Here is a 22,971-nt window from a genome sequence, read left to right on the forward strand (position 1 = left end):
TTCATTTGATCTAAAACTAAATTCTCTTAGCTAATTTAAAATAGAATTTTTTAAGCGGCCAAAGAGGAGAGTTAAAGTTAAGAGTTAAAGGATTACGGTAAATTCTCCAAGTAATTTTGTACAAACTGAACCCATCGATAAAATCGTAGAATATTAGAGAGCAAAAGATTGATAAGTTAGTTGCTTTTTGGGAAAATGTATTAAAGTGAATGTGTTCCAGCCCCCAGGGCACAAATAAATGTAAGATAACAAAGCCGTTGAAATTTGTATAAGCCTTCTTTGCTAACAGCTAATCAATGGAAAATTGTTAGGACTTGGCTATTCATCGATATTCTACCATGTCCCTGGAGCTTGGCATCAAGAACACAACGGTTTTCGATAGCGTGACATTGAAATTTCGCGTTCGCTTTCGATTTCACGAGGCAGAGAAAAGCAATACAGAGAATCTCATATCTATTTATCGCCTTTCGATCCGGATCGATTGGCAGTCTTTACTCATATATTTTGCATCTATTAACTACAAAGTGAAATCATAGTTCAACAGGATGTTTTGTAGTAGCACAGCGTATGGAATCCACTGAACTCTCTCTCACTCTGTCAATATGCCGAGCCCTAAAACCAGCTGAACTCCGCGGGCGCATTCACTTTTTAACTGCAATAAACAGTTAGCTTGAGTTCGATTCCTTGTGTGCCCTGCTCAAGTTTGATCGTTAACCTGTGTTAAAAACCTGCTGCAGGAAAGTTCTTAAGTTCTCTGTTAAAGATGAATATTTGATTCAACACATGACTAACTTCCGCCCTTGAATATTTAAATTTTCGTTTCAGTATTGCAGTAACACCTTCCTATAAACTGTCCGTACCATGGCACTGACTAGAAAGAGTAAACTGCTACTTAGATAGATGACTTACTTGATTGATTTTCAACGTCACCTCAGAGAGAGAATAGGACTTTTATGTGGACAAGATATCAGAAAATATTCAAGGTATAAAATGCAAGTACTCTGCTGACCTATCTGTCGTCACGTATAGCTGTTTCATCATGATTTTCCGAGAATTAAGCTGATACTATTTATTGGTATCACTCGTGTGACACATATTAGGTCACGTAAAGGTTCTGTTAGAAATTTTGGTTTTCGGAAGACAGCATGGCTGAGGTTGAGCTTAAAGCGCTGATGATAAAGCTTTCGGTTATGAGAAAAAGCTTTCTGACGTGGTTCTGTTAAAATAATGGACAAAGAGGTTTTATATCGATGACTATAAATTTGCTGAGAGATATTGTTTGGGGAATGTTAGAATGACTGGTTGGCCCTACCTCCGCTATAGAGTGTTTCTGTTCAGACCATGAAAAGGTTTCGCAAATCCTCAGGTATTTGGAGTTAAGCAAGTACAAACAAGAAGTGCAGTCGAACCTCGATTATCCGGACTCATCGGAACCTCGGTAAATAGTCCGGATAATCAAGAGTCCGGATAATCGAAAATATGAATACTAATGAGATAGAAATGTGAAATAATTATCTGCTTATCTTTAACCAATAGAACGGCTAGCTTTCGCTTCGTAGGCAGGTTTTTGATTTGAGTTTACGATCGATCGCTCGTGTGTTTACATAACCCACGCGGAAGGAACTAAACAAGCATGAAATTCCCTTGGCAACAAAACAATTGAGCCAACCATATTTCAGCTGAACGCATCAGAATATTTCTTTGTCTCGTCGCACTTTCGAATTTTGAAAAGCGCACAGGATAATACGCTGTTTCAACAGTCTTTTGAAAGGATTATTGGGCTTTTTGCGACTTTGAGTTTTCAAGATCACAACTAATTAATATTCATCGAAAAATTGGGACCAGAGAAGAAAGTCCGGATAATCGAATAGTCCGGATAATCGGGGTCCGGATAATCGAGGTTCGACTGTACTGATTTTTTTTCTTCGTTTTTACGCTTACTCTCACTATTATTTATCATCCATTGACACTGAGATCTTCCGGTCATAACTTCCGTTAAAATGTTTGAGGGCGAGAGGAAAAACAACGAATTCTCTTCTTACTCAATTCTAATTGGAATCTTTCTTGTAAATCTTTTTTCTTAAATCGAGATATCTAGAAGAAAATCACTCCTGGAAATGCAATTAATTAGTTCTCAAGTTATGAAAATAAGACCTTTTCCAGAGCAGAACTTAAGCCATCTCCCTTTGACAACTTGAATCCTTCCAAATATTTAAGAAAGGAATTAATAATTCTCCTTGGGCTCTTACAATAATTGGTGAGAATAGAAACTAACGAGAAATCGTGATACGTTTACTTAATTTATCAGGACGGGATCAAAGATATCTAGAACTGGTAAAAAGTTGTTCAATCATGTCTTAACTACACGGTGCTACACCTTAAATTTGAATTGAATTATACGACAGCGGTGTTGTTGCCTTTTCGAATCAATTCAAAATGCTGCCCAGTAACTCCATCCTCAGGGCCATTTTCTACGGAATCTTCCTGTCCAACAGCTCTGTAGCTCTGTTGGTTCCTGAAAAGACGACTTCTTTCTGTTGCACGCCCAATTCTTTCCACTCGTTCGAAGGCGTCATGCTCATCACAAAAGTGGCAGCATCTGAGCCGCATCAGAGCATTCTTGATAGTGGCATGATGCCACCACAAGCATAAACAGATTAAGATGAGGAAAAATGTTCCAAGACATGGTACCAATATGTGGAGGGCCAGAGCAACCAAACTCAACGAAGAGCCTGAAAAGAAAAGCACACTCTTGTATAATTATTGGTAAGGGATCAAATGATCTCTTGCTATAGGCAAATGAACGAAATTTGGCACAAATAGTTACAACTGTCCAGGCCTTTGTTTTGTGTCAAACAAAAGGTGAACACGGATGATTTTGTTAACGCTGAATCTGAAACAATAAGAGTCTGAACATTTACCTCCAGGTGTAGATTTTGGTCTCGCCTTGGTTGAAGTTGAGGTTACCCCAGTCGGTGAAACAATATCACCGAATGTTACAGTATTATTAGTCTTAGGTGGTAAACATTGATTTGGACATCCGCAAAAGGCCTTTAAGCTGAATATCTATAAAACAAGAAAATATTAATTAATTTCTATTATAAGCAATTGATTATTCGTCATAAAGACCATTAAATCGATATCTAGATTGCTACCATTTTTACCAAACTAACAAGGTGTTATCGTCTGGAAATAACCTACGTAATCACCGAAAGAAAACACATTAAAAACCTCGATGTCGTTTTCATTTCAAATATGTCATTCCCAAAGAGGTTTTAGAGGAGAAACATATAATGCTCAGGAAGTTCTGTTCCATTTCTGAAGAATAGTTGGCTTTTCACGTTTCGTTAGTTACAATAAGTCAAGACTTTTAAATCAGATGTCCAAATAAAGGATGTAACGATGAAATGTCGAGCCAAGGAGTGTCTTAAAACCAAATCGAAAGTAACAAAAATATCCAGACGGTAAAGAAGATCATACATATATATATATATGTGTATTATCCAGACGGTAAAGAAGATCATACATATATATATATGTATATATATATATATATATATATATATCTATATATGTATGTATATATATATATATATATATCTATATATATGTATGTATATATATATATATATATATATATATATATAGGAAGTCTGCAAGTCGATTTTCGCGTGGAACAGTGCTCAATACGTTGAAGCAGAGCAGAATAAATATTATGAGAGGAAAAAAGGACGCAACTACATTTCCCGACAAGCCTGTTTCGTGAATCGCTTCACTCTTCAGGGGTTTAATGAAATTTAATTTAATATATATATAATTAATTTATATCTATACATATATATATGATAAAAAGCAACTGATTACTTGTAATAAAGACCATTCGTAATAAAGACCATTAAATCGCTTGTAGCGCGGGAAAGCGCCAGTTACCATGTAAAGATTGGTTTTAAGTTACCATCTGATATAGCAAGCTTAAGGGATTGGTGAGAGTTTTCTAGAACGATTACAAAGTGAACTAAAAGCCAGACCAAAGCAATCTAGGATTATTTTCGAAACTATTTATAATTTCTCGAACTCGATGTCTTACCAAACTTTCCTCGCTTATTAGACTTAACACAGGTTTTGCATGAGGATCATTATCGCATTCGACAACAACCTTGGAGTGACTTATTGAGTGAGGACTCTTCCTGAAAAAGGAAAATGATAAATCTTTAACTCGGTTCAAACTCCAGCTATTTAGCTTAATGACCCCGTCTATAGACGGAAATTAAAACGAGACGATGAAAAGGGAGGTTAAATCGACCCAATAAAAACAAGACTACACTCACTTTATAGGATATATTAGTGCAAATCTGTATTCATCTGTTTCTTCGCACATAACATCTCCTTGTTCACCCAAGTCTGTGAACACAGGTGGAATTTCATCCGTGTCGTATTTACATAGCTACAATTGAATTAAGGCTTTATATAACTTTGTAATCAATAAGCTGTAAAGCAATGATTAACCCCTAACTTGTGTTTTTGTTACACGTCTGAGTAACTTACCTATAAGTGGAAGCCTTAGTCCTTTTCAAGAAAAAAAAAATGTGTCTTCATTAAGTCTGCAGTGAAAAGACCTTGCCCATGAATGTTATAGCGGTTGTAGTGGTAACAAGTCTGAGATAATCTAGAGACACAGAATTTGCTTGAGTAAGATCAATTGGGGTCTATGACTAGGCAACATTCGAATACAGCAGGTGTCGATTCGTGATTCCTTATCAAATTTACATGGGCTCGGACATGCCAGCGTTTCGCTTTCTTTGAGCTCGAAACGAACTAATCTGCATTGGTGGAAATTATAAAAAAAAATCAGTTAAAACAATCTTAAGCCAGAAATAAAGGATTACTTACTGCCACGTTTGTGCAATTTCCCTCACGTGAGTGCAAATTATCGGGTACACAAGGCATGAAGGAGTATGTGTAACTTTGCTGTTGGCGAAATCCTGACCCATAAATTCTATGTCAAAGCAAAGCAAATTAAAGAGCTCAGCCTGTTATTGAGTGTATATATGGCCATATTGTCATGATCTAAATTGATACCAATTGATTAAGATAAATTCAATCAATCTACAACCCTTCACTAGAGCAGTTCTTCGCCATCCCAAAACTGAAAATATATTTAAGTGCTGGCCCATGACGATTTAAATGAATGTTAAGGTACATTTCGTAAACTGAATGTATTGAGTATTCATAGTTTGAGGAAACATTGCGTAAGTCATTGATACATTAAGAAAATGGAGCGCAAAATTTTGTCCAAGCAATAGCCATTAGCACTCCTCCTCTAAATTCATTTCTTGTTGACATCTCTGAACTTCAACATACTATTTTGAATGAATAAACCTCAAGCGTTTAAGCTACGACAGCCAGGTGCGGTGAAGATGTACCGTAATACTTTGTTTCCTAATCATTTATATATGTAGACGTATAATGATTGTGTTTTTAGCCCTTACTTATACTTTCTATCGGATAGTAAAACCTGTTTAACTCTCTCACATCTCTACATAAATAAGCTCTTTGCTATTTTTAGTTGGTATGAGGATCTCTTTAACTATAACCTTGGCTATAAATTGAAGAAAGAAAGGAAAATCGAATTTTATTAAGTTTTCATGTAGCGGTTATCTTAAGTCAATGACTAAGCTTGCTTAAATGGTTATTTAATGAATCACCTTTGTCCTCGAAGAGAAAACAAGCTGTAAGTTGAAAGGCCAGTGCGGATGCATGTACAGTTGTCTGGTGAAGCCTTCCAGCGGTACGCAAAACATGCATGTTTTCCACACATATATGAAATGATAACATGCAGTATCACTGATGTAAATACCAAGGAAGAAGAGTTCATTTTATCCTGAGTACCTAATAACAGCAGTAAGAAAACAATTTCACTACTTTACTATACCACTGAGTATGAAAGCATCAAAACCTAAAATCCCAAATTCTTATAAAATTTTAACCTAAACAACTTGTTATGAAATGTCACTTCAAAAAAACTTTCCTACAGCAACAGCAACAAACATTTGTACTGTAACTGACTTATACATTAAAGCACGGCAGCGATTTGTACGCTGAAACACATGCACTATCGTAGGCAAGATGTGCCTGAAGGAGAAAAAGCAATCGGATGAACAAAGTGAAGTGCAGGACAAACCTGACTAAGATCGCACTCGCATACTGCAATATACTCTTAGTAAACTGCACTGAAGTCGTTTAGGAGGCAATGGAGTAAATATGCACTTTTACGGTTCAGCGATACCATGGTAGCAATCACCGTCTGTTGTTTGCAATATTTGTCTTGGAGTTGCGAAATCGATCGCTTCCTACGCAGAAGCTTTCCGGGAATCAAAATCCTAGTAACGCAGTGGCTCTTTCCCTCAGTTTTCTACACTTGGTAATCTTACGCACCAAAACCAAAATAAATATGCCAAGTATCGAAGCCGGCATCGCATTTATATGCATCTTTACACACTTTGCCTCTTTCCCACTCCATTAATGAGAGGTAAATGTTCTCATCAACGCACGTACATGCAATTATCATTTAAAAAATCGTGAATGTTGCTAGTGAAGAAAATTCTTACCTCAGTTCAACTATTGATGCTTGGTGCGCTGTCAAATTCAATCTATAGAGCTTTTTCTTACGTTTAGGATATGTTGATATACTACGCGTTTTTCCAAATGAAGAGTGTCACAGCACAAAGATTATTTTTCCACATTCCCGAGAACAATAATTGACACCGCTGCGATAGAAGGCAGTTTCAGTGGGTTTGCTAAGCTGATCAATTTCGCCTCGACTATGCGAAATTGCAGTTGTCCTACGTGGCTTGGCTGGGACGATCTGCAATCTTTTCTCAAGTTAGATCCTAAGTTGAATGGAAAAAGTAAATGCGTTTTGAACACCCTACAATTTCATGAAAGTAATTTGAAACTTTTGTCTCATCGCCGTGATGAAAAGGTCATCGTACACATTTCGAGAAAAACCGGTAGTGGGATTGTGTTAGTGAAATTCGAAATTTTGTAAGTACTGTCAAGAGGCGCAATAACTTTAAATAATTTGAGAAAAAAATTAAAGATTTCTGCGCAAAACATCAAATTTTAGTATCCTACTAACTTTCGTTTATTTGTCGCTTCAGGCCAGGTTTTGCATCTTGCGGTGTAATGTGCCAGAACAAGTACTTGGATTTATTTTAGGAGCTGGAGCCAACATAATGCAAGAGTTAGTTGCAAATCAAAAGATCATCTTGCAAAGGAAGGTTTCTCAAATGGCTTGGATTTCTAAGAATGGCTTCTAATTTAATTGCAGTTGCTTCCGGCTCCAATACGTTGGCTAATCAAAAAATTTTAAGTCCTTTTTCTGGTTTATCATGAGGTAATCGGCAACCTCAGTTCAACAACATCGACATTTTCAGTAAAAATTTATGAGCAAATTTCATTCTTTTAGGCTTAAATAAAGACCTGACATGTATCAGGACTCATATATTGTCATGGTAAACAAAAGCATAGACCTACCAGATCATCAGTCTAACATCGGGATCAATCATTTAACTACTCGCAAAATTAAAACAGAAAAAATACTTGGCGCAAGTCAAAATGTCTTTTCAAGTCAAAAAACATGCCTCGATAATTTTAATTTGTCCAGAAGCACTGAGAAATGACATCATGTGATATACTTGGTAATGTTGGTTGATAATTTTATTGATGCTCACTGTACATGTTCTACCATTACATACACCCTCTATAAGAATTAAAGTTACAACTGAAGCAATGAATGACGAGGGTTATATGTTTAAGACTTCATGTCATATCGAACGTAGAAATTTTTTGAGGGAGGAATTTGGTGCGCGAATTATTAGTAATTGAGACTTCGATTAATATTTGCCTCAAGGAAAGCAAGATTGCCCGTTCACTAAAACAAGAAGCATATGTGCGTAAACTCGGGCTTCCCGTGTTGTCATGTCCGAATTTTCCCTATTACCTGACTTTTGTGCACACGTCTACCCTCTTCACACGGCTCGCGTTGCACTTAACATCGTAAAGTCTTTTCGAGTTGAAATTCGAGGTTTGGGACAGCAAATTCCCAAAGTGTGACTATGTCAGACCGGGGCATACTTGATCACAGCGTTTCAACCAGTGTCTCAGCTAGCTGCTACTTTTTACACAAAATAATCGTTGCGTTTCCCATTAGATCGTAAACAATCTTTTAGATGTTCGTAGTGTGCCTCGACTCAATTCATTTCGAACTCGAAAGATGGTATTAAATGCATCGTTACTAGGTATAGTCGTACTTGAAGTTCTCTTAAACTAAAATGAGCATCCTTCCGGCGCCTGAACAACTCCTCGTCCTTCAAATGAACTGATTTGAAGTATCTGATAAAGCAACGATCGATCGTTGCCACTTTGGAAATTTGTTGTAATCATGTTTGTCTCACTTGGCCAGGCAGGCGTTTCTAATGCATCGTCACGGCAGAATTATCGACAATATTAAATGTTTTAGAATGACTGTGAATGACAATTCAATTGGATGCTTTTTTATTAAAATTTTCAGTCTTCCTACGCCTAAACTACTCCTCGTCCTTCAAATAAACTGATTTGATGCATTCGATCAAGCAACTACCGATCGTGACGACTGTTGTCATCCCGTTTTTAAAGCTTCGAAGCTATTTTACTTCCTACTGATAATTCTCTCGCACATCTCTTTTCATTTTTGAGGTCTACAAAGGTGTTTTTTGATCAAGGATAGAGGAAAAGGGAGAAAAACCACCCTGATAAAAGGAGGGGGGGGGGGAGGGGGGGAACCACCCTGATAATTTTCCCGTCCGATTCGCATCAGACGCTATTTTGAAATCTGTTCACTTCTCCTTACATTCGAGAAAAAAATCTGTCTCTTTCCCACCCCTCAGATATATGAACAGAATACAACTGCAAGACTATTTATAAACAAAAAAAATAAATAACGAGAGCTAGCTTCACAGATGCGCTTTATAGTTCAGGGGGCGATTTGTGGCTGAACGCGGAAAAAAAAATACGAAGGCCAAACCTATACTTGGCCTTTGCCCTTTGGGCAAGCCCTGGAAATAAGGACCCAACACCTGAACAAGGGTTCGCTTTTGTTACAGGATTAATGATAAAACGTTATTTTTCCCAACAGTTTGAGACTTGTCTCCCACGTCTTGCTCTTGAACTGGCTCGACCATTTTGTCTTTTCCTCCAAAATCCTCGTGTTCAACAGCCTTATCTCCTTGTTTGTTTTTGATACGATAGGTTTTCTCTGTTTTTCCAAGATCGTTTTTGTGTACTATTAACGGTTCACACTCTTCAAAATGATGGCAGCATCGGCACCTCAATGCCTCTCTAACAGCAGCAAAATGCCGCCACAGGCATAGAGAACAAAGCATGATGGCGAAAAATCCTGCAAGACCCGGTAGCAAAATGCACAGCTCCCAATTAAACGACTTTGAATCTGAAATTAAAAAAGAGGTCTTTATGAACTCAGGTCGAAATTGTTTTTGTTTTCTTTATAATACAAAAAAAATTCTGCTGGATACGTTAACCATGAAGTACCTTCGACTCTTCTGTGGAATGAATGTTCGAGGCGTTATGCAATGAGGTAAACGTTCATCAGAGAGAGAAAATAAAAATAATTAAGATGGCGTAAAGAAATATTCCTCAAATTTATCATTTTTTGATATATGAAAGAGCACGTGTGCAAATAGTTTTTATAAGCAACTAAAGCGAACTTAATCTCGGACATTTTTTCGATGATAAATGATAATTGAAATACTAATTACAATTCTATTGGTGGCTTTAGGGTAGTGGCCACGATTGATAAAAAGCTAAGCTAAGAGATACTCCCTAGTTGAAAGCTGAAGTATCTTTTCGTTGCAAAGTATCGATGAGATACTGATCAATATAAACAGTAGCATAACCGACCATGAACATTCACTATAACACTAAAAGCATTCCAGGTCTGATTGAATTGATGGTTTATCATTTACATGATCTGAATAAGGTCTTCCTCGTAGAGATTATAGAGATTGGCAACCGCCAACGTGCAAAATTAGAATCTCGGATTTTATTTCTGGATGTAAGGATAATGACACAATCTTTTGATATGGTTGCTTTCGAAACAATACCCTCCTCTCCCCTTTTACCCCGTCCCTCCCTCCTCCCTCCCCGCTCCCTCCCCCTCCCTCTACCTCTCCCTCTCCTTCCCCTTCTCGCTCCCTCCTCGCTCCCCCTCGCTCCCCCTCCCTCCCCCCTCCCTCCCCCCTCCCTCCCATCCACGCACAAAAGGGGAACGCTGTAGTCCGTTCACGTACAAAGTCCAAACAAATCTTGGCAATTACCTTCAGGACTGTGTTCGGTTGAATTTGAAGTTGACGTCGGTATTACCTTCGTGGGGCCTTTTGTCGTCGGTATTATCTTCGTTGAGCCTGTTGTCGTCGGTATTACCTTCGTTGAGCCTGTTGTCGTCGTTATTACCGGCCAACACTGATTTGGACATGCGCACTTGGTTTTTATACTGAATATCTATGACATGGAATAACATGAAACCCCTGTTAAAGATTATGGTTAGTATAACTTTATTCCGAAAATGTATATTTTTTCCATCGCTTCTCATTATAATTTGTTTGTAATTCCCACAAAAAAATTTGATGCCGGTTCTAACTTCAGCTCCTTATCTAGTTGTCAAATTTTTAGAGTTCAGAACCGCCTAAAAAATTGACAGATACTCACCCTCCCCCCACCCCCTCTCCCAAAGAAACAGTAAGAATATAGAATTGAGGGAGTCACATCCCTTTCCAAAGTATAAATAATCAGAAACAAAAACACAACAACAACAACAACAACAACAACAACCAGAAATCAACAATAAAAAGTCATACTAACATATCTATCTTCATCCTTGGGTTCAAAAACCGGGAATGAAATAGTCTGGTCACAAATAAGCTGTACCGTTGATCTTGGAGGGTCGATAGAGTGATCGCTGCAATGATATGTGTAAAAGTTAAGTACTTTTGAATTTTGTTTATTGCTGATGAATTGGTAATAGCGAGATTAATTTCAGAGATTTTCAACGCTTGAAGACGAGTTTTTATCAAATGCTACCTGATCGTTGTATTCAGTAAATAAACCCCTTAGGGGGCTGGTATGTCGACTGATAATGCAGCAACTCTTTGAGATGACATAACTTAAATTGGCGCCTGACAGAATATTTCAACATAAGAATGGCTTGTATTCGTTTGTAAGAAATACCTACTCTGTTTTATACGACAGCCGAATTTGTCCTTCGTTTATTTCACATCTGACCCCCGTCTGCACACCAACTTGTAGGTAATCACGCGGTTTTTCTATTTTAGGATATTTACATATCTAAATAAAATTTAACAATAAAAATCAGCTTCCTGTGGTTTTTAAAACATTGGAATTTCTGTAAAAGATGCTTGGATGCGAAGAAAAATCAACAAGGTATTCTCAGAAAAAAAGTTTGCAGAACATTAATTTGGCAATGCTGAATTGCTACAATTATCGGAAACAGGAAGCTACCGAAACAACAGAACAAAAACAATGACAACATAACACTGCAAAGTTTTAGAAATGAAAGGCTGTCTGATGAACCTACTCCGATATCATGACATATCTTTCCAGGGTGTGGATCATCTTGTCCAAATGTCATAGAGGTACAAGGATTATAAGCATACCTCCAACCAGGGTACTTCTTTCCAGGAACATCAAAGCTATTGTCCACATGAAAAAAAATAAATCATAAGAACAGAATTACAAAGGTATTATCAAAAGGAGTGCAAAAGATTTTCCAGGAGGAAAGCATATGCTAACTTCAGAGGTATTTGGCATTTGAGTGCATGCCAGGTTGTTTTTATCATTCTAAATTATCTCTTTTATTGACAAAAAGAGACGTCGCAGATTATTGCGAACCCTTATGCTCCCCATTCGTTTAAAACAGAATCATGGACAGAGAAACTTCTTAGTAAAGAACGGATCATCCAATGCATATAAACGAGTCTTGAGCGATCAGCTTGAGAACAATGCATGATAATAAAGGTTTTGTTCCCAAAAGGCAAATCGAGACTTCATGTATCTTAACCAAGCCATTCTCCATGATTATGATTGATATAATTTAATATTAACCCTAAATAGAAGGATGAAAGTCCCTTGAAAAATATCGTTTCATCTTCACTTAAAACCAAGATGGAAAGCAGAAAAGAAAACTTAACATACCGCGGTTTTTCTGTTCCTCTGAAGGGCCACAGACTATAAAAGTTACCATCAGATGTCCGACACGTGCAGTTGTTGATTGTTTGAATGCTCTGGGCAATGCATCTATTAATGCACGACAGAAAAATCAATCCTAATAGGCACTTGTTCTCCATCTTATAACCTAGAGAAGAAAGAGAAAGTACAAAGGCAACACGAAAAGCATTACATCGTGTAAGTAACCTGAATTTCGCGAGTGAAGCTGAAATCAAGCAGATTTATATTTGACATAGCTTGTCGCTGAAGTAATGGAGCAACATATTTCCAGAGCCCGATTCTTTGGAAGTTTTAGGACCTTGCCAGTTCAGGGCTACGTTTTCTTATCAATCTAACATTTTTCAGTCATTCTGAATATGTTCTTTTCGACTAGCGATCGATGAAGGCCAGTTGAACCATCCCCATTGAAGCCTAGAAAAAATGTCTTACCTTTTCTCTAACAACAACAGTGGTTTGAACATTGCTTGTAAAATGTTTACCAACGAAGGTGAATTTCGGAGAAAAATTAGGCTGTAAACATCTGCCTGGGCACGTCAATAAATAGCTAACGCTTGGTTTCCGTTCATAAAATCTACGCAAATTGATCGATTTTATATCATGCTGTTTTCCTATAATTGTGCCAAATTGATTTATTCAGACATTAAATTTAGTTAGCAAACGGAAATTTCAACTGGCAATACATTCACTTCACTTCTACCGACACGCGATTTCAGAAAATGCACGGTACATTGCACAAACAAATGTAATTCAGTACTGAATACTGGGTGATAGAATCGTAAATACCTTCGGCGTTATTGTAGCTTTTTGTTAAGTAGAAGTAGACATCTACCCCCTTTTCACGAAACAAAGCTTTTTCCTAAGCGGAAAACTCTGATTCTTCTTTTGGCTGGCTCCTGATCCGAAGTTGAAAGACCTTTGTATGGCCAGATGCAAATTTTTGGATTAGTCATCTCATGATCAACTTCCGCTCTACCCAAAGTTCAGAGAGACCGGAATTAGAATACAGAAGTCTATAACAATTTTAATGAAAATTCAAAGTAAAATAACACTCATCTTAATAATGCACAAGTTTACCTCAAAAATAATAATTTTCGGTGATAGTAAGCGGCAAACCGAGTGTTAGTCAGATAACCATATTTGATACTTGGTAGACTTTTTAAAAGACCTTAATTTGTAAATCATTCCTGGAAACGCTACAGACTTTGTTAAATCTAATTAAGGAAGGCCAAAAAGCGTCACAATGAAAAACGCAGTTGTGGACCCAGCGAAATCACCTTTAAACCAGAAAATCGAGAATCGTTTTGATGTATTGACGATAAAAGGGTAATTCTAGCATGAACGCAGAACAATGATGCTTTCAGACAGACATGTTGAGTCACATAAGATGTACATAGCGAAAGTACAAACAGCGTAAATTATCGATGCCTCGTGAATCCAGTGACACCAAGCTTCTGTTTGCATTTCTTACCCTTAAATCCTGTTTACCGTCTGTGTCAAGTTCAATTATTAAGTAAGCAAAAAAAAAAATTATAAAAGTATTTGACGATGGATATTTCTCTTTGAGATGGCTAATAGCAAACGTAGTGCACTAACCTTTCTCATTGCACTGTCAAATTATCTTGTTATGAAGTAGTGACTATTACTGGTGTATTCTTCGCAATCAATCACTTTTGACATTTGGCTTGCGAAAAAGAAAAGAGAAAACATCCGGAATTTCCGAGAATAAATATTGACCTCATTTGCAGTGACAACAAGCGTGACAACATCTAGAAGCAGGCTTTAAGGAAATTCCCGGAAATTGCGATTTTCAGTCGCAACCTCGCAGAGCCAGGATTCACTTCGAAGTAAGATATTGATACATAAGAATGTAGTTAATAGCCTTTTCTTCGCGTGAGTTCTCTGCAGCTAAAAGATCTGGCATCGGACCTCCAGCGGGATTAAATTTTCCTTCTGTGTCGTGTTCCTGAGAGATGAATTTAACTCACAAGTTCTCTAGTTCCATTGAAATGCTCTAGATTGCTAAATTTTTACCTACAACGTGCAAAAGTCGATACACGGTTCGTTTAAAATTCGAGGTTAGGTCTTTGCAGTCTGTAAATAACAACTGATTTGCAAGGATGAGTTGACATCCGAGGAATAATGAAACTTTTAATTTCGTAGAAATGATCTAAAACTAGGGAAGCCCAGATCTTGAATCTCAGATAATCTTATGGTGGGTTCAGATGAAAAAAAAAGCAAAACATAACTCTCACATGCAATGAGAATTACACATTCGGTTTGGTGGTTGAATCAGCACGAAGATACGTGTTAAGGCGCATCATCGATTCCTTGTGGAAAATTTTTAGATCTCTGTGAAATAGCATCAGACTAAGTACTTATCATTGCACGAGGAAGCAAAAACGTTTCACGAATAGAAAATATGCATAGGAAATGTAACCATTTGCGAAACATGTGCTTGTTATTCTACTCAGGCGATGGAGTTATTCGACGAGAAGTTTCGCAATCGTCCAGTTATTGCGCAAGTATAAACAATTTGACACCTAGGCTAATTCTGAGAATTGTGTTATCATGTCACGAGACTACAAACCTCCCATTGAGTACTTTTAAGTTGAAAGATTCTGCTTTTATCATTTTTTCGAATAAACACAGTACCAAGAATAGGTAACCGACAGAGGGAAGTATTATCTAGTACGCGTTTCATTTGTTTGTTTCTGAAACTGCTTCTTAATTCATGCCGATGCACAATCTTTTCTCAATTTAAATGGCTTTGATACAGTCCGTTTAATTTGATTTTTCGATCAACTTCCTCCAGGCTAAAATGAAGATCAAACAATTGTTAGGACTCATACTATTATGGTGCATCGATGAGTGTTACGGCCAAGGTATCACTATAGTCAACAACTGCACTTGTAAGACATTCGATGGAGGAATCTACAGCTTGATGCCGCTGCGTAGAACAGACGGAAAACCAAGGTACACAAGGTTGTCAGTACAATCGACAGTTCACAAGATAATTTTTGCAATCAACTGAGTTGATAATGTATATTTTGGCCACCGTAAAGAGTTTCTAAAGCTGACGCCTCGAGCGTTAGCCCCTCGTCATTCGCTCTGAGGTAAAAAACCCCAATATCAGCTTTAGAAACTCTCTACGGTGGCCCAAATATACATGATTAACTCAGTTGATAAAACCAGATTACTTCGTAATTCTTAAGTTGATGATAACATGTTTGTATCAAGTAGATATTTGACCTAGGATTTTCTCAGTTTTGCCCATGTATTTGAGAGACAACTCATATTTACTGAGTGTACTGACATTTCGAAAGGATTACGTGACTCAGACGGTTTCTCTCAATGTTTTTAAAACAGGTTTTTGATTGCTGGCAAGAAATATCCTGGTTGGCGATACACGTACAATCCTTGTACGCCTGTAAATGTGGGAGAACATGATCCTGATGCCGATCCTCACAAAATATGTCGAGATGTTGCTGTGAGTTTATCCTGTGACTTTTGACTGATTTTTTCTTAAAACTGAAACGCTTCCGTTACTGCTGTTATCACAATTGCTTTTGTTTGCTTTTTTCTGTTACTGATAAAAATTTGTTGTTTTAATGATGTTTGTTGTTTCTGTTGTTTAGAGAAGTTTTCTGTTGTTTTAACTGTGGTACTCTCTTCCTCTTTTCTTATATACCTCCTTGCAGACCAATAATTGTTCATTTCAATATGACATAGTTACTTTGGGAAAGGTTTTTAACGATTTCTTTTTTGATATCTGAATTATTTGATGAGAATGGTAACTTTATGCTCATTGTTGTTCTTAGCAATAAATTGTCGTTTCGATCCCTCCAGATTTGCAAATACGCCGAGATTGAAAAACCGCGCGAGTACTTTGAGGTTGGTTTGCAAAAAGACATCATGTGTGACATAAACCAAGAAGGACAGATAGAGCTGGTGTATAAGACCAAGTAAGCTGTATTCTGATTCCTTGCCATGTAACTAATTACTAGTAGGAAAGATTTCCTTCTATTAAGCTTGTTTGTTGACTGAAAGGCAAAGGATTGCCGATATCACTTTCGCATCTTGATCCGGAACCATAAGCATGTCATTACGATGCATCGATCGAGATTATAATAAATTAAACATTTTTCTATGCGCAAACTGGTGACAGCAACCGCTTCTCTGAATTTCTTTGGGCGAAGAAATAGAATTTAAACCTTCGAGAAATCTTACGTGTGCCAGGACTAAAAGAAATTAAGAGCGAATTTTTTTTATCACCGCGTGGGAGGTGGCACATGATCGGAAAAATCACTATCCTCATATTTCGCTCAGAGATACCTTAGGGTAAGTCTATAAACGTGGTATAATTTTTTTGTTCAGAGCTGTTTTTATTTTCTAGAAAATCACCAAACACTGTATCGAGCCCCAACCGCCATAAAATGACCGAAATGAAGTCGACGAGTAGGGCAACAAAACCTTTATTCCTCAAAAGCGCAAAAGAAAGCAAGTCTTTCTGAATTTTACCTATTTGTATACGAGGTATTAAAAAATGATTTGAATCTAATAACGGGCTTGTTGACATAACTATGAATTATTGGCGAATATTTGAAAATAGCCAAAATTTGATTGATTAAAAATTACATTTTGGAGCAGTTTTTCAATAAAAATTTTTCCTACCTGGTATAACTCGGAATCACTTGAGATGAGCATTTTTCCAAAGTGGAAAGAATGTTCTTTCCATGGATATAAAAATTAATTTGGGGCTCTTAATTACTGCGAAGAAGTAGCCCGGTCTATTTCGTGCAAATCGCAATGCCGCCATGTAAACAACCGCAGATAATCCAATTAGGCTTTTTATTATCGAAGCCATAATTCCAACAAAATCTTATCGCTTTGACCTATACTAGATTGTAAACTTTCTTAGGCTCACCTGGCGAAAAACACCTTTCTAAGATTGGTTCCTTGCCTCAATCTTGTTATAAAGAGACTTGACAACAGCTTCGATAGTACAGCACTACAGGCGGTGTATACCAAATCACAGTGAAAACATCTCACGAAGGTTCCTGCCGGAAACGTCGCATTGCTGGACAGTTATAACCATATTTCAGCTTGGAACACTCACATTTTACAAGTCTTCCTTTCACAATAAGAATGGAAGTTTTTTTTTTTTATAGAACGAGCCAGAGCATCCTGACAGATGAAATGAATCATTGACGTTCGTTTTTTGCGATGGTGTCACGCAATAACATGTCACTCGAAAGGAGGCTCGGTTACCAATACGCTCTTATTTTGTTTCCTTCTTATCCCCTAATTTTTTATTTCCGGGAAAAAGTTTTAAATCCAGAATTTAAAATTACCGTTGTTTGCATTTTTTAAGCGCGATACCACTCATGCGTCACCCTAGACTGCTAAATGAATTAGGTATATGTTACTACAGCATAGAGGAAATTTCACTGCATTAATTTTTAACGACGTAAAAAAATGTGTTATCCTATTTTGTAAATTGTGACGGCTTGCAGGGTAGACAGAGATATCGAGATACCGAAATATTGGAAGGCAACGTGAATATCGATGCCCGTGCTAAAATGAGATCGACTTCCGATTCAACATCATTCACGCCCACAGCCTGTTTGTGTGCTGAGATGTCTTTCTCACATAAGCGCAGAGGGACTATAAGAGAAGCAGGAGTGGAAAAATTAAATTGGCAGTAGCTTTCTAAAATACTCAGTGCTAAAAAAATAAATAAGATTAGGCACAGTTTCTAACCATATAATGAGCGTCGCGCCATAAATTTTCCAAAGCAAACCAAAATGGTGTTTTCGTTTGGCCGCCGATTTTTTTAAGAGGTGAGCGTACCAAATGGAAATCAATTGCTCCTTTCAAAGATTAGTTGGGGGATGCTGCTCCCAAGATAAGCGAAGTCGAGTTGCAGGAAAAGCTTCTCTTATAGTCCCTCTGCGCTTATGTGAGAAAGACATCTCAGCACACAAACAGGCTGTGGGCGTGAATGATGTTGAATCGGAAGTCGATCTCATTTTAGCACGGGCATCGATATTCACGTTGCCTTCCAATATTTCGGTATCTCGATATCTCCGTTCATCGTAAGCTGCCTTACGTGAGCAAGATCGAAGCCCTTTGTTTTAGCTGTACCTGTCAGCAGTGACAAACTACATGTAGCTTGAATATTGGTTTCATTGACCAGGAAAACACCTAAAGTATATGACACTGTATTCTTTTCCTTTCCTTACTTTCTTTCTTTCTTTCTTTCTTTCTTTTTTTGCTTTATAAAACCCATTCAGTTAGCTGGTATGGAGGAACTTCCTGATTTCTTGAATCTCCGAGGGTACGCCGCCTCTGTCTTGTCGAGAATTCGGGATCTCAAAGAATGGCCGATTAATTGTTTGATTAAGGGACGGGAAACAACTTTTTTCCGAGTTCGAGTTGAGAAAACTGTCAAGTTTCTAGCGATGGCCATTATCATCGTAGCAATCAAGGTACAAAATCGAAAGGTTTAAATTGATGAGCACGCTATCGTAAGGAAAATTAAAAAAAAACAACAACAACAACAAAAACAAAAAAAAGAGATTGTGTAAGTCCAAAGCTTTAAAAAATGTGATTGTAATGACCTACAGTCAGGCGATATCAAATGATACGTAATGTCTCGCGGCCTGATACAAGCAGCCGACTTTGTGACTCGAAGATTTACGTTTTTAGTGAAGTTTAACGTTCAAAGTGCTTAGATAAAGCACGAAATTGTTAGTCTGTTGTTCTGTTTACATAGTCGGTAGAATTTTTCCAGTGTCATTAGAAAAGAACGCCTCACCGTGGAACCTGTCTGCCTGCCACTGAAGGTCATGGTAGACCTTATCGATCCACTAGGGACACGTAGGTGTGTATATAATCACGGAGCACTAGACAATGAACTCCCAACTAGTTGTTTTAGTTAACTGGGAAGTTCGTCATTTGAGAGGTTACGCATGACGTTTGTTTTTCCCGCGAACGTCAAAAATTCAATTTCTGTCGTCTGTCTCTAGGCGTGTGTACACGGAATTAAGTAGGTTTGATTTATTTTATTTTATTTTTTGTGCAGGATTTTTTTAAGAATTCCATAAATAGGTAACAAAATAAAAGGCAAGCTTGCGTTTGCCGTTTGCCGTTAAACGTCATGCTTAAAGTGCCTATTGATAAATAGAATCTTTGCAAGCGCGTAGTCGTGGAAATAGAGTCGATAACAACGCATGTATAGTCAGTACCAGGGGGTGACTAAATTTACGAAAACGTCAAAAAGTAGTTTTTCAGAATGGCACTGATTCAAAACACTCAAAAGAGATCTACTACGTTTTTTAAGTGAATTCGCGCAGGTTTTTGTTTAAAACATAACACTGACTAAGAAATAAATATTAGTTGGCCTTGCACTCGGTACAGCGATGTCTGCAGACGAATGCCTGTCTGGGTGTCCTGTGCACGTTTAGCGTGATTGCGTGACAAACATGAGTGATGACACACGACTTCGTTGGTGAACATCGTTGTGTCATTTGGGGAGCCAAACGTTTCTTAACTGAAACTGTAAGCAATCAAAGCATCTTGGTTTACCGTGCTAAAAAGACTTTTGTGTATACTGGAGTTGTATGGAAGCAGAATATAGAGTTGCGATGGTTTGCGATGATTTATGAACAGCTCCGAGTATTGTAAATGGTCAAGCCGGACGTTGTAAACACTTTTCAAGTGAACATGGCGATTTGAAACAAAAATAATGGAAACATCACTCCTTAATCACTGGTTTCAGAAGGTAAGGGTAACATATTGAGTTTCTGATAAAGCACAGCTCAAAGCGGTAAGATTTTGAAGAAATTATGGCTTCGATAATAAAAGAATTGGATTATCTGCGGTTGTTTACACGGCGACGTTGCGATTTGCACGAAATAGATCGGGCTATTTCTTCGCAGTAATTAAGAGCCCCAAATTAATTTTTATATCCTTGAAAAGAACATCGTTTCCAATTTTCAGAAATGCTCATCTGAAGTGATTCCGAGTTATACCGAGTAGGAAAAATTTTTATTGAAAAACTGCTCCAAAATGAAATTTTTAATCAATCAAATTTTGGCGATTTTCAAATATTCGCCAATAATTCATAGTTATGTCAATAATCCCGTTATTAGATTCAAATCATTTGTTAATACCTCGTATACAAATAGATAATATTCGGAAAGACTTGCTTTCTTTTGCGCTTTTGAAGAATAACGTTTTTGTTGCCCTACTCGTCGGCTTCATTTGGGCCACTGTTATGGCGGTTGGGGCTCGATATAGTGTTTGGTGATTTTCTAGAAAATAAAAACAGTTCTGAACAAAAAAATTATACCACGTTTATAGACTTACCCTAAGATATCTTTGAGCGAAGTATGAAGGTAGGGCTTTTTCTAGGCATGTGCCACATTTTTTTGATTTCACGCGGTCTCCAGAAAAATTCTCTCTTAATCGGATATTTTCGGATCAACCAAAGATGTGCATGCGAGAAAAAAAAATTACATTTACTGTCAATTCACTTGAATGTGACCTGTCAACTTAGAATAACTTTTGCTAGGGCTCGTTACATTTATATGGATAGACTTGATCCAATTTGCTTTCCCAAACATATTTACGGTAATTAGGCAACAAATATCTATGTCTCTTAAAGCTGACTCTGAGTCAAAATTTTGAACCTGACAAAATCCTCTGCTTTAAAGCGATCCTAGTATCGACAATCCACATTCCAGAGTGGTGTTCCTGTGCGATGAGTCAGCTACAGAGCCAGATTTTGAAACCGTGGATGAAGACAACTATGTCAGTATACCTATGTCGTAAGATCAGTTGCTTTTTGATCTTTTGATCGCAGTTGAGCAGGTTTGATTCCCGACGTGATACATTCGTGGGTTTCTAGAATGTTTGGTTTTAAACTTTGAGGACTCTAATGGGTAAACTAATCAGAACTGGCTGAAGTGGGGGAAGTTTCTAAAGAAACTGTGGTGCTGCGTCGGTGGGAGAGTGTAACAGGGTAATTTAGTATTAACATTAATTAGCCACCGTAACTAACAAAGCTAATGTTTCGAGCATTAGCCCTTAGTCATTCACTCTGACGTAGGGATAACGCTAAAAACGTCAGCTTTGTAACTCTTTACGGTGGTCAATTTATGTTATCAACTCAGTTGACAAAACTAAATTAACGAGAACTGGTTCTCCTCGGGCTGAGTAAAAGGACTACATTTACGATAGCGGGGTTTGCAATCTAAAAAAACCTTCAAAATTTGAACTCAACAAAACTTACAAAGGGATTTTAATTCTATTCTACACCATCCCATTCCATATACCACAAAACATTTAAACTTTTTTTTTTTTACTTCCCGTGAACAGATTTTTTCCATTAAACATTACTGCGCCTGTCGAAACCGCTGCCCGGCTTTGTATAAGTCAACATCGGTTTCTTCTTCTGGCTCAATGGGAGCAGAAGTTCAGTTGAAGACTTCCACAACAGATCATAAGAACGGTAAAGCATTTGCATCTGTTAGAATTAATCATAAAGGAAAAAATCCTGTTTACAGGTGAAATAGTAAGTGATTAATTTCAGAGTACACAGATCAAACTTGACGTAATATAAGCGATCGATTTCATTTAAAAAGAAGCCGTTGTCGAAGACAACACGAAGAATAGTATTAGATATGCTCTAAGCTGTGTCTAAGTTGTTTCTCTTGTCTCGGGACGCCCTCGTTATTTTGGTGTTTCACCTGAGGTAGTTATCCGTTAGAGCGTTCACTTTCCGCTGCCTTCCAAGAAATTTTACGTACATTAATCCGTACCTTCTTTGCCTGGTAGGGACAGGAACCACCTTGGCCGTGATGGGAGTTGCGATAGGAGCGATTGCCGCAGCTTTAATCGGAGTAGTTGTGTGGCGAAAATTTCAAGCCCGCGGGGAAAGTCAAGAAGCACAGCAACTTATGGATTCTTGTGAAATTTAGCTGTTAAGAAATTTCATTTTAAAAGCCATAATACCATCACATTTTTCCATTTATTCTTTAGAAGTATGTCTAAGAAACTTTCCTCTTCACAGAGGTGTGAGCATTACCGCTACGCAAATAAAGCGTAAAGACTACAGATTGAGATCCTGACAAGAAGTAAAAAGCGTAAAACTTGCACGTTTATTATCATTGTTACACAGGGTGATCTTTGCTTACACCAGCGTTCCTTGATAGATAAAGTAACAAATGCATCAAATATTAAAAACAACCTTAATTTGCTCAGACCAATACAAGGATAAGATAAATGATATCCATAAATGGTAGCTACAGTAACTTCTTAGTAATCTACAAGAATAAGCATTAAATTGGAAAAAAAAAGCGTCTTCCTTCCCCTTATAGAATTGGTTTGGTAATCCGCAATGACCTTCTTTTATTTTTCACCTTCAATTCAACCAAATAGGTGTAATATGGCCGACATAAAATTGCTATTTTTTGTCCATTCACATCTTAATGTTACAGGTTATGAGTCTGCAAAAATACTCGTTTACTTAAGTCACATTAACATGTGCAAAGAGCCCCGCAAATTTACTTCTTGTGCTCAGCTCTCCTAAGGATTTCGATTAAAGTACAAAAAATCATCTTATGGAACTCCTTCGATTACGATAATCAATCGGGGTACTTCGTGTAA

At 37.5% G+C, this 22,971-nt stretch overlaps 4 protein-coding genes across 9 annotated transcripts in view; 1 reads left to right on the forward strand and 3 right to left on the reverse strand.

Annotated features, from left to right (window-relative positions):
• LOC131769500 (uncharacterized) overlaps window positions 1-1,509 on the reverse strand; it is a 15,535-nt gene extending 14,026 nt beyond the window's left edge. Inside the window, exon 1 of one of the 2 annotated variants that reach the window (XM_059085224.2) lies at window positions 1,313-1,509. The gene's annotated coding sequence lies outside the window, so the exon portion shown is untranslated. Of the gene's footprint in view, window positions 1-909 lie in introns of both variants that reach the window. The other variant, XM_059085223.2, reaches the window with a different exon arrangement.
• Window positions 1,510-2,119: 610 nt separating this feature from the next.
• LOC131769499 (uncharacterized) lies at window positions 2,120-7,262 on the reverse strand. 2 transcript variants are annotated; one of them, XM_066172714.1, is made up of 8 exons: window positions 7,139-7,262; window positions 6,609-6,890; window positions 5,706-5,889; window positions 4,891-4,996; window positions 4,329-4,444; window positions 4,088-4,187; window positions 2,922-3,066; window positions 2,120-2,732 (listed from the first exon to the last, which is right to left on the reverse strand). In XM_066172714.1, exons 3-8 carry the CDS (start codon window positions 5,873-5,875, stop codon window positions 2,395-2,397), a joined length of 975 nt encoding a protein of 324 aa, XP_066028811.1. In that variant the 5' UTR covers window positions 5,876-5,889; window positions 6,609-6,890; window positions 7,139-7,262; the 3' UTR covers window positions 2,120-2,394. The 2 variants fall into 2 exon arrangements, with proteins under 2 accessions (XP_066028811.1, XP_058941205.2); XM_059085222.2 differs by lacking the exon at window positions 7,139-7,262 and having other exon boundaries at window positions 6,609-6,924.
• Window positions 7,263-8,539: 1,277 nt separating this feature from the next.
• Window positions 8,540-14,149, reverse strand: LOC131775402 (uncharacterized). 3 transcript variants are annotated; one of them, XM_066171991.1, is made up of 8 exons: window positions 13,894-14,149; window positions 13,084-13,269; window positions 12,268-12,427; window positions 11,651-11,765; window positions 11,288-11,400; window positions 10,918-11,014; window positions 10,374-10,557; window positions 8,540-9,487 (listed from the first exon to the last, which is right to left on the reverse strand). In XM_066171991.1, exons 3-8 carry the CDS (start codon window positions 12,417-12,419, stop codon window positions 9,138-9,140), a joined length of 1,011 nt encoding a protein of 336 aa, XP_066028088.1. In that variant the 5' UTR covers window positions 12,420-12,427; window positions 13,084-13,269; window positions 13,894-14,149; the 3' UTR covers window positions 8,540-9,137. The 3 variants fall into 3 exon arrangements, with proteins under 3 accessions (XP_066028088.1, XP_066028089.1, XP_066028090.1); XM_066171992.1 differs by having other exon boundaries at window positions 13,084-13,213; window positions 13,894-13,912; XM_066171993.1 differs by lacking the exons at window positions 13,084-13,269; window positions 13,894-14,149 and adding an exon at window positions 12,730-12,957.
• On the forward strand, window positions 14,008-22,921 carry LOC131769519 (uncharacterized). 2 transcript variants are annotated; one of them, XM_066171995.1, is made up of 7 exons: window positions 14,008-14,144; window positions 15,113-15,273; window positions 15,667-15,787; window positions 16,147-16,262; window positions 21,018-21,114; window positions 21,682-21,814; window positions 22,141-22,921. In XM_066171995.1, the coding sequence occupies exons 2-7, from the start codon at window positions 15,119-15,121 to the stop codon at window positions 22,281-22,283; spliced, it is 765 nt and encodes a 254-aa protein (XP_066028092.1). In that variant the 5' UTR covers window positions 14,008-14,144; window positions 15,113-15,118; the 3' UTR covers window positions 22,284-22,921. The 2 variants fall into 2 exon arrangements, with proteins under 2 accessions (XP_066028092.1, XP_066028093.1); XM_066171996.1 differs by lacking the exon at window positions 14,008-14,144 and adding an exon at window positions 14,838-14,988.
• Window positions 22,922-22,971: the final 50 nt, after the last annotated feature.

This window comes from Pocillopora verrucosa, chromosome 9, assembly GCF_036669915.1.
Source record: "Pocillopora verrucosa isolate sample1 chromosome 9, ASM3666991v2, whole genome shotgun sequence".
NCBI classification, from domain to species: Eukaryota; Metazoa; Cnidaria; class Anthozoa; order Scleractinia; family Pocilloporidae; genus Pocillopora; species Pocillopora verrucosa.

Bases quoted from the DNA above. Each gene is read 5' to 3' on its own strand.
- LOC131769499 (XM_066172714.1), bottom strand. From the start codon at position 5,875: ATGAACTCTTCTTCCTTGGTATTTACATCAGTGATACTGCATGTTATC. The intron at 3,067-4,087 runs GTAAGACATCGA...CTTGTTTTATAG, and splicing joins TAATAAGCGAGGAAAGTTTG to ATATTCAGCTTAAAGGCCTT. The intron at 2,733-2,921 runs GTAAATGTTCAG...TTTTCTTTTCAG, and splicing joins ACCAAAATCTACACCTGGAG to GCTCTTCGTTGAGTTTGGTT.
- LOC131775402 (XM_066171991.1), bottom strand. From the start codon at position 12,419: ATGGAGAACAAGTGCCTATTAGGATTGATTTTTCTGTCGTGCATTAAT. The intron at 11,401-11,650 runs GTAGGTTCATCA...AATTTTATTTAG, and splicing joins AGATATGTCATGATATCGGA to ATATGTAAATATCCTAAAAT. The intron at 11,015-11,287 runs GTAGGTATTTCT...ATATCATTGCAG, and splicing joins CGGCTGTCGTATAAAACAGA to CGATCACTCTATCGACCCTC.
- LOC131769519 (XM_066171995.1), top strand. From the start codon at position 15,119: ATGAAGATCAAACAATTGTTAGGACTCATACTATTATGGTGCATCGAT. The intron at 15,788-16,146 runs GTGAGTTTATCC...CGATCCCTCCAG, and splicing joins AAATATGTCGAGATGTTGCT to ATTTGCAAATACGCCGAGAT. The intron at 16,263-21,017 runs GTAAGCTGTATT...TCTGCTTTAAAG, and splicing joins GAGCTGGTGTATAAGACCAA to CGATCCTAGTATCGACAATC.